General features: G+C 54.9%; 1 protein-coding gene across 1 annotated transcript; it reads right to left on the bottom strand.

Annotated features, from left to right (window-relative positions):
- Positions 1–1,017: 1,017 nt before the first annotated feature.
- AQP8 (aquaporin 8) lies at positions 1,018–8,282 on the bottom strand. Its single transcript, XM_055339391.1, has 6 exons — positions 8,090–8,282; positions 7,698–7,951; positions 6,195–6,321; positions 4,418–4,632; positions 2,676–2,810; positions 1,018–1,522 (listed from the first exon to the last, which is right to left on the bottom strand). The coding sequence occupies exons 1-6, from the start codon at positions 8,099–8,101 to the stop codon at positions 1,474–1,476; spliced, it is 792 nt and encodes a 263-aa protein (XP_055195366.1). The 5' UTR covers positions 8,102–8,282; the 3' UTR covers positions 1,018–1,473.
- Positions 8,283–9,714: the final 1,432 nt, after the last annotated feature.

Here is a 9,714-nt window from a genome sequence, read left to right as displayed (position 1 = left end):
TTTTAATTTTTATTTATTTATGATAGTCACAGAGAGAGAGAGAGAGGCAGAGACACAGGCAGAGGGAGAAGCAGGCTCCATGCACCGGGAGCCCAACGTGGGACTCGATCCCGGGTCTCCAGGATCGCGCCCTGGGCCAAAGGCAGGCGCCAAACCGCTGCGCCACCCAGGGATCCCGACTCAGTAACTTTTAACACTTCTGACTCTTTGTAAGAGTTCTACTTTGCTTGTTTCTGGTTTTGTATTATTGCCTCCCTTTGTCTTTTTTATTTTTTTAGGCTCATTGATGTTATTATTATCATTTGTTACTCTTCTCCAAAAACTGCTCTGGCTATTTGGGCACTTAGTGTGTCTGTTTTCGCACCAGGTGGCCTTAAAGCATACTGGTGATTTTCTCTAGTGAGCCTTTTCTTCACTTTTACTCAAGTGAGCGTTTTGCTCATCTTGGAGTAGTGAGCCAGTCCTCACTTGTTGTTGTGAATTACTTTTCTCTAGTACTTCTTTATGGTGTTATAATGAGCCTCTTCCATAAATGACCCATAGATTTTACAGAGATGATGCACACTCTTTTTGTAAGGTGTGAAGTTCAGAACATGTCTTCTCTTTTTCCAATCCTTCCTTATTCATGATATTCATATCTTGCCTCCAAAGACCACTGTCTCTCCAGATCCATGTTATCCCACATTATCAGCTTCTTCTGGAGATCCTTGCAACTCTGCCCCCATTCCCACCCTCGTCCCAGCAGAGTGCCCTGAGTGGGCGGGTCCACAACCTGGGTGGTGCTGGGCTTTGCAGCGGGCCCCTGCAGTCTGTGATCAGAGATGGACTCTGAGCTCCCGGCAGAGCTGAGTGGGAGACAGGCTCTGGGGGGGGGGGGGGCTGCACCGTACCTACCTTGGCATTGGATGCTGAGCCAGGCCCCAGCTAACTAGACTCTAAGCTAAGGCCCCACCCGGATTTTTGCTTCCTTCCCAGCAGTGCCCATTTCCGAAAAAAAAAAAAAAAAAAAAGAGCAAGTCCACACCAAATACTGGACTATTTATTGCAAAGCTAGACTGGCAGTGCAGGAAGCAAGGAAACCGAGCACAGAAGGCCCTTCTGTAACAGAGGAGTCGGGGGCCAGGAGAAGGAGAAAGAAAGGGGGTGGCAGAAATGAGCTCATGCATACACAGCAGCCTCTTCCAACTGCTCTTCTGCTGTAGGAGCTTCCCCGTCGGGGGGGGGGGGGGGGGGGACACGCCTGTGCCGGGCAGGGCTGGCAGCGTGCTCCCCAGGCTGAGGGCGCTGAGGAGCACAGAGGAATTCGGAAAGCCCAGAGCATCCTCAGACCTTGGCAGCAGTCTGTCATCTGGAAGGCCAGGCCCACGTGGGGGAAGCAAGCGGGTGGCCGGCTCCCCTGGGCCTCCACCCCAGCCGCAGGAGGTCGCCCGTCTGCAATCCGGACGAGGCCGCAGGAACATCACCACCTCAGTGTCACCGCCCCTTTAGTATCAGGCGGGTTTTCCCATCTCCAATGAAGAGCCTACAGAAAAGATGGCCCAGTGAGGTCTCTGAGCATCTGGGGCTCTGGAGAGACCCAGCCCTTCATCAAAGATCTCCAGGCCCAGAATTCTCCAGAAAGATGCTTTTCTGAGCCTTCCCAGCCTCAATAGCCAAATCCTGTCCCAGCCCTTTCCCTGAAGATGCTCATCTCTGCCTTTCCAAAAGCAACAGGCAGATTTATCCGTGATGCTTTGCCCAAGCCAGTGGCTAAGCCAGGACTGCAGGTGGGCAGTGAGGGCCACACTTCGCACCAGCCCCACCCAGCGACTGTGCTCTCCCAGACTGTGGGAGGTGCTTAACTTGGACCAGACCCAGATCTTAACCCCTGCATGACCTGGAGCAGAAAACACAGGACCCTACAGACCTTGGAGGCTCATAAGAGGAGAGTTCGGGGAAATGCAGTCAAGCAGATAGGCTCCTTCCCCTAATATCAACCTTATTACCCACCCCGCTGTTTATGCTATAGCTCGTGTGAATGGCACCTGCTGGCAGGCCTGCTCTTGGGGGCACCATGGCCATGAATTTCTCCGTGGACAGAGCTCCCTGGAGTTGTACGACACCCCTGGGAGGAGCCACTCCTCCCCCACCCTTGGTCCACATGGTTGCACAGGGAACCATGACCTTGCCTCGAGTCCAGACACAGACAGTAAGCGTGCCTGACCCCCACAGCTACAGTGATGGATTCAGACCCAAGCTGGGCCAGTCCAGTGAACATCAGACCCCGGACTTTTGCTAAAGCCGTTGTTCTAGTTCCTCTGGAGTTGTCAAGCTGCTGGAGGTCCTGGTGAGCATCTCTGCCTTCCTGGAGAGCCTCTCAGAGCATGAATCCTGCTCAGAGGGGGGCAGAGACCATGGCCTAAAGACACTGCTTGAGAATCCACCTGAAGCCAGTGCTACCCGTGAAGTTTTCAATTATGTTGAGCCAGTAAATTCCCCCTGGTGACATAAACTGGGTTGAAATGGATTTCTGCTGCCTGTAACCAAAGGTCCTAGAGCCATAATCTTTGCCTCTGAAGAAGCCTCTGTCTTCCCTTCTTCAACCCCAAGTTGAGATTCTAGCCCCAGATTCTAGCTCTGGAAATCATCACCAGGTATCCATCAGAGGGGCCAGTGACCGTGGGTCACACTCCTACCTGATGAGCAGTCCTACAAGCAGGCTGGCCAGGAGCGGGCCCAGCCAGTAGATCCAGTGGAAGTCCCAGTGATTGGCCACCACGGCAGGTCCAAAGGCACGGGCAGGATTCATGCAGGCTCCAGACACAGCACCCCTGCAAACACCCAGCCGGGCGGTCACCAGGATCCCGACCGGGCCCCAACTCATGCCAAGTTTGTTTCCCCAACTAGTTCTAGGTCACACTCCACCCAGAAACCCTCCTGAAGCCAGCATATCGTGGGGCTTGGTGGAGGGAGGAGGGGTCCCAGAGAAGGCATGGGCGAAAGGGCTATTAGCACCAGGAAGTGCTATTAATGGCAGATGCACCACACATCCTTCTAGAAGAAAGGCCAGCAGAGAAGGCTGTGATGACAGGCAGAGAAGATGCATCTAGGTCCTTGCCAACGTTGAAAAAGCAGTCATCAGGTAAGTAAACAGATTTTGGAGTCGAGCTGACCTGGATTCAAAACCCAGCCCAGCTATTTCTAGCTGCATGACCTTTACTGAACCCCTCTGTGTTTCACAGGAGGTGAGAGGACCTACCTCACAGGTTGTTGCCCGGAATGAACGAGATCATGCATTTAAGAGCCCGTGACTCACACGTAAGTCACATACAAGGATTTCATCGAGCTACCCCTGTTGAGGCCTGTGCTGTGCCACTAGCTTGGGACCCAGCGTCTCCTACAGCGGTGGGGCCCTCCCCCAGGAGCCCCTCTCCTCTCTGGATCTGGGGTCACCCAAGCTGGGGTCCTACAGGCCTCGCCAGGTCCCAAGTCAGAAGGCTCAAGTCAATTGCAAAAGAGCCAATAGCCGCTAGGGGCAGGAGAGCACCGCTGCAGCTCTATGCACCCCCCACCCCCCACCCCCGACTCCGCCTCCCAGGAGGATGGGCCTGGAAAGGCTCCACTGGGTGTCCCCGAGGAAGGGAGCAGGTGCGCCTTAGGAAGGGGCTCCCTTGCCCCCTTTCCTGGGCGACTCGGGCTCTCGTCCCACGTCTGTCCTTAATTTGCCACTGTCCAATGACTCGACATAAGTCGCTTGTGTTCTCTCTGGCCTCGTTTTCCTCAAATATGAAAGATGGGAGAAATAATCCCAGACCCAGGCTTGCCTCCTGAGCCTCCTGACGGGCACAACCTAAATGAGTCAGTGGATATGCAGGCTCTGTGCAGGTCTGAGGCTAAAACCTGCCCACCCACTGGCTGAACACACAAGCTTTGAGAAAATGGAAAACCTCACATGAGAAGCCAGTTTCCTGGGGCACCTGGGTGGCTCAGCGGTCGAGCCCCCACCTTCGGTTCAGGGCGTGATCCCGGGGTCCTGGGATCAAGTCCTGCATCGGGCTCCCTGCATAGAGCCTGCTTCTCCCTCTGCCTCTCTCTCTCTCTCTCTCTCTCTCTCTCTCTCGCGCTTTCTCTCATGAATAAATAAATAAAATCTTTTAAAAAAGAGAGAGAGAAGTCAGGTTTCTGACTTCCCTAGAACGACTTTGGGTCATGTTCCCTGACAGCAATAGATTACTAGAGGTGAACAGTCGTGCCTTCTTAGATACCCCAGTCCCCACCACTCCCTGTAGTCTGCGAATGCCGGCTCACTTCCTCTGTTTGCGTCACCTCCATAGCCCCCATTAGCTACCGAGTCTTTGACTCTCAGGGAAGCCCTGCAGGCCTGACCTGACCTCCTCCAGGGCTTGGCCCAGGACTGGCCACAGGGCCCACTGCTCACCCCGCCAGGATGTCCACGGTGACAGCAAAGCCAATGGAGAATGGAGCCAGAGGGCCCTGCGTCTTCTCATTGATGGCGCCCATGCACACGGCCAGTGCCAGCAGTGTTGTCAGGATGAGCTCGGCCACCACGGCCCCCACCACCTGCCCCGGCTCCTGGACTGTCACAAAGGCTGCCCCAGACGCGTTCCAGAACCTCTCTTCAGGACTCACTGCCTGCGGAGAGAAGCGCTCAGCCTCAAAGCGGGGGCAGGGAGAAGGCTGGGAGCCAAGGGGAGGGGGACTCAAAGCTCATGCCAGTCCTTAGAGTGGTGACCAGTTCTGTCCAATCCGCTCCAGTTTTTACTGTGTGGCTCAGTGAGAACCACGGGATTCCCTGAGCCTTTGCTCATCTGTAAAATGGGATCGCCCAGCAGTGGCTGCAGGGGGTTGTGAGTCCGAGCTTATATAACTAGATGACCCTCCTTGAGAAGAACACAGAAGTTCCTTACTCAACACACCCTGAAACCACATGTGGTCAGATGAACCCACCGCTAGACCCTCAAGGCCCCTTGGTAGGTGAAGCCCCATTAGTTTCTCGGGGAATGTTGCCTCAGGGGTCATCCCAGCACCTGGAGAGAGAAGGCGGCGGAGCAAGCTTCCGGACCCTGGACCTAATCTGGACTCTGCTGCTTACGAGCTCGGCTGAACGTGGCCCAACCCCTGACTCCGCAGTGCCTGTGTTTCCTCCTCGGTAAAGTGGGGGTGCCAATACAGCCCCCAGCTCAGGCAGCGAGGGCCCCCTAAGAACTGACTGGTTTCTCATGATGTCACGGGGAGATTTAACAAGAGAAGACGTATAAACTGCCGCATGGGAGGGATGTACCCTGCAATGCTCACTACTGTGTTGGGCAGGTTTGCAAGTAGCCTGGCCTGAGGGAGAGCTTGGGAACTGCTTTGCACTGAGTATCAGAGCGGGAAGGTCCAGCTTCATTCTGCAGCGGGGTGGGGGGCTCTCAGAGGGGGGCATGGGGAGGCCAGGGCAGGGGAGCCAGGGAGATGGGACTCGAGACCAAAGTCTGCAATGGGCTAGCACTTGCAGCTACGCACCATACGCCAGCCTAACAGGCATCCCCCCCCTGCCCCCCAACACACAGGTCCACACAGCCTACATCTTGCAGGGGCCCCCAGTTGGACTGAGACCTAACAGCAACAGGGAAGAAAGAAAAAGAGAAGCAAAGGCCAGAGGAAGGGAGTCCATCAATGAAGTTACATGTGGAGCTATAAAACTTCTGTGGCGGGGAGGAGGAGCTGGCAGGAGGGAAGGTTCCAGGTGTAGACTGAATATTACCTCCCATCACAGGTAGAGGGACTCCATGTAAAGGCAGGCAGCCTGGAGGACATTCAGAGAAGTTGGTCCAGGAGTTTCTCAAGGAGAGTAACCCTCAGTTTGTAGGATGAATGAACAAGTGAATGAACGAATGAATGAACGAATGAGTGAATGAATGAATACACATACAAATGAATGAAAACACACTAGAAACATTGTCCAAAGCCATTGCCAAGCCCGAAATGGCCTCAGGAAGAGAAACTTCAAGTCCCGAGTTCTGCTTCCTGGTCTTTCCAGGGAAGGGCTGTGTCCAGACATGGACAGAACAGGGTGTGTTTAGTGAGACCCAAAGGCCCCCTTCCCAGGAAAAAAGGACCCACCCAATCCCGCTGGAGGAAAATCTGACAGGAAAAGAGCGGGGCACCTCCGATGCCCTGCCCCTCCCCCCTCCCCCGTGGGGCTCACCCACCTTGGCCAAGGCGGCCCCGATCAGCCCCCCGCACAGCTGGGACATCCAGTAGGGAAGAAGCATCACCAGGTTGAGGCCTCCGATCAGCGTGGCTGCCAGGGACACTGCAGGGTTGAAATGTCCTCCACTGTCACCCACAAAAGCAGAAGGAAGCCACTGAGACCAAGGCCTAGGCAGGCCCCCCCGAGGGAATGCGTCCCAGCCATCCCCCCACCCCACCCCCCGGCCCAGCTGGCCTTGCAGCACCAGAGTGAATCACGGACCTTGGTCAAGTAGAAACCAGGCACGGATCCCACCCATCTTCCCTGAGGTGCCAGGTGGTGGGGGGAGGGGGTTGTGGGGGAGAGTGGGGAGGAGAGGGCAGCCCCATTCCTGCCCTGCACCCAGACCCCAGGGGGCCCAGAGGAAGACATGGTGGGTGACCAACCCTCAACTCCTTCCAGACTGGCTCAGAGCCCCAGCCCTGGAGAGGTGCAGCCCCGTGTCAGAATGGGACCCCAGACTCCAGACTGGTAGACAGAGAGAGGTACCCGGGCCCTGGAAAGAGCTCCCGAGTGGCTGAACCCTGCTCTCCCCAGGCTGAAGTAAAGCCCCCTTGGAATGTCGGCAGCACAGCACCCGGTGCAGGCTAAGCTCACCCTGTAATTCCCAGGTCTCCCCCCTGGGGCGCTCCACCTGGCCTTGCCTCCCAGCTCTGCCACTTACTGACCACATAACCTTGGACCCCCAAGAGACTGTTGTGAGGCTTCACTGAACTCCTATCTAGAAAGTGCTTAGAGCAGCGCCTGGCACTTGGCTCGCATTGTCTATGTGTGGGCTTGAGAAAAATAATGTAAAAAAAAACCCTCTCTTCTTGGGGCTCCTGGGTGGCTCAGTCTGCTCAGCGTCTGCCTTCGGCTCAGGTCATGACCTCAGTGTCCTGGGATCAAACCCTGCACAGGGCTCCCAGCTCAGTGGGGAGTCTACTTCCCCCTCTCCCGCTCTCCCCTTCTGCCCCTGCCCCACTCCCTTGCTCTCTTTCTCAAACAAAACTCTTTTAAAAACTCTTTCAAAAACAGGGGATTCCCTGGGTTGCTCAGCGGTTTAGCGCCTGCCTTTGGCCCAGGGGGTGATCGTGGACACCCGGGATCAAGTCCCACATTGGGTTCCCTGCATGGAGCCTGCTTCTCCCTCTGCCTCTCAATCTCTCTCTCTCTCTCTCTCTCTCTCTCTCTCTCTCTCTCTGTCTATCATGAATAAATAAATAAATCTTTAAAAAAAAACTCAAAAACAACAAAAAACACCTCTATTCTTCCCATGTTATGGTGGGGAATCTGGGGTTTGGAGAGGGAGTTCCCCAAAGCCACAGAGCTCGCCACAGGCTGCAGAGGTAGGATTTGAACCCAGACAGCCTGACTCCCCACCGCACACTCCATCTACAATGCTCTTGGAACCCTGAGTCCATGCCCAGGGTCCCTGCCGGTAGCTTTGCTCCCCGGGCTGGTGGCTCAGAGCTGGTCTCACCTGATGTTTCCCAGGGTGGCAATGATGAGGCCCAGGGCCAGCCCATGGGCCAAGGCCGGCTGCAGCCGCCCGGTGTCCGTCCCGTTCTCGATGACAGAAAGGCACCCGATGAAGATGAAGAGGGCAGAGCCCAGCAGCTCCACCAGACAGGGTTGCAGGAACCGCTCGTACCAGGACCCGCGACTCCTGCCCCCCATGCTTGGCTCCTTCACCTTGCCACTGCCAAATTCGGGATCACACATAGACACGGCTGCCTGCGGTGGGACAAAGGGAGAGTGGGCTCAGGTGGGAGGAGAGCCCAGAAAGAAGCCCCCAGCGCCCTAGCCTCGAACTGGTTCTCACACCCCCTTGGACGGCCGGGTTCCAAGGGCAGAGGCCAGCAGTGGGCTCACCTCTGCAGACATCAGGGCCAAAGGGACCCGGCACCTGCGCTTGCCTGAGCCGCCTGGGAAGCCTGCACCTGCTCCCCGGGACCCTCTTATCTCCAGGGCCGGGGCTGCTGGTCCTGCTCCAGGCTCTGGCTCTTTTAAAGGGTTGCAGAGGCTCCCTGAGGGTGCCAAGAAGGCAATAAAGCCTGAGTGGGAGGCGGCCCTGGGGCCCAGGAGAGGAAACACTTTCTATCCCAGCTGGGCGGGGCAGGGGCGAGGGGAGGATTGCTGAGCCGCCTGCCAACCGGGGGAAAGGCCCTGGCCCAGCCGCGTCACCCGGACAGCGCTCGGGCCTTCCCTGGCAGGGGGCAAAGGCCTCCAGCAGGGTCCAAAGGAGACCGGCATGTGGGCACGAGGGGGTCCCAGGGGGCTGGGAAATAATGGCCAACTCATCCTCAGTGATTTTTTTCCTGGATTCCCTCAGATATCTCCTTGTATCTCAACAACCACGCTCACTTCACCCTCACAGCCCGATCCAGGACTGAGTGTACACAGAGGGATGACCGTCCCCCGATGGTCAGAGGCAGCCGAGGCGACACCATGCGCCACGGGGAAGCCTGCGGGCCCTGAAAACAGGCTGCTTGGACCTCAATCACAATTCTGCCGTCAACCAGCCGTGGAACCTCTCTGCACCTTGCTATTCTCCTGTGACGTGTACCAGCGACGTGCGGTCGTTGTGTGACTTGAATGAGTCAATATAACAAAAGGTTTACAACAGTGCCGGACACACAGTCGGCACCGGACCAGTGTCTACTAATTAAGAATATAGATTTATGTTTATGTATTTATATTTATTGAGCAATTTCTACATGTCTTCTACCTGGCAGGCACTGAGCTAAGTACCTTCTATGTAGCATCTCATTTAAACCTCAACATCAACCCTGTGAGGTGGGTACTATTATTATAGCATGTTACGTGGGGAAGTGGAGATTCAGGAAGTTATGTTTGCCAGGGTCACAGAGGTTTTGTGATTGTGAAACTGATGAGCTAAGTCACAAGGGATCAATACTGCATGATTCTACCTGTATGAAGTCCCTGGAGTAATCAGATTCATAGAGACAAAGAGTAGATGGTAGTTGCCAGGGGCTTGGAGTGCAGAGGAGAATGGGGACTTGTTGTTTAATGGGTCCAGAGTTTCAGTTTGGGAGGATGAAAAAGTCTTAGAGATAAATAGTTGCACAACAATATGAATGTACTTAATGCCACTGACCTATACACTTAAAAATGATTGAAATGGTGAATTTTATGTGGTGTGTATTTTACTACATGGGGTGAGGGGGACTTGTGGGTTAAGCCACTGCAGTCTACTGCCTTTCTAGATGAATGGATGCGTGGATGGATGGGTGGGTAGATAGATGGTTGATGGATGGATGGGTGTGGATGGATGGATGGCTGATGGATGGAGAGAAGGAAGAAGGAATAAAGGAAGGGACAGAGGGAAGGAAGGGAAGGAGGGAGGGAGAGAGGAAGAAAAGAAGAGGAAAGAGATGGGCTTCTTTATTCATCCATTCAACAAATATTTATTTATTTTTATTATTTTTTTAATTGTATTTATTTATGATAGTCACAGAGAGAGAGAGAGAGAGAGG

This window comes from Nyctereutes procyonoides, unplaced genomic scaffold, assembly GCF_905146905.1.
Source record: "Nyctereutes procyonoides isolate TBG_1078 unplaced genomic scaffold, NYPRO_anot_genome, whole genome shotgun sequence".
NCBI lineage: Eukaryota > Metazoa > Chordata > Mammalia > Carnivora > Canidae > Nyctereutes > Nyctereutes procyonoides.
The sequence above is the reverse complement of the archived record's forward strand: the minus strand, read 5'-3'. Positions and strand labels throughout refer to the sequence as shown.

Coding starts and splice junctions, on each gene's coding strand:
- AQP8 (XM_055339391.1), bottom strand. Junction 6,322..7,697: donor GCCACCCTGGGAAACATCAG/GTGAGACCAGCT, acceptor TGTGGGTGACAG/TGGAGGACATTTCAACCCTG. Junction 4,633..6,194: donor TCGGGGCCGCCTTGGCCAAG/GTGGGTGAGCCC, acceptor TTCTCTCCGCAG/GCAGTGAGTCCTGAAGAGAG.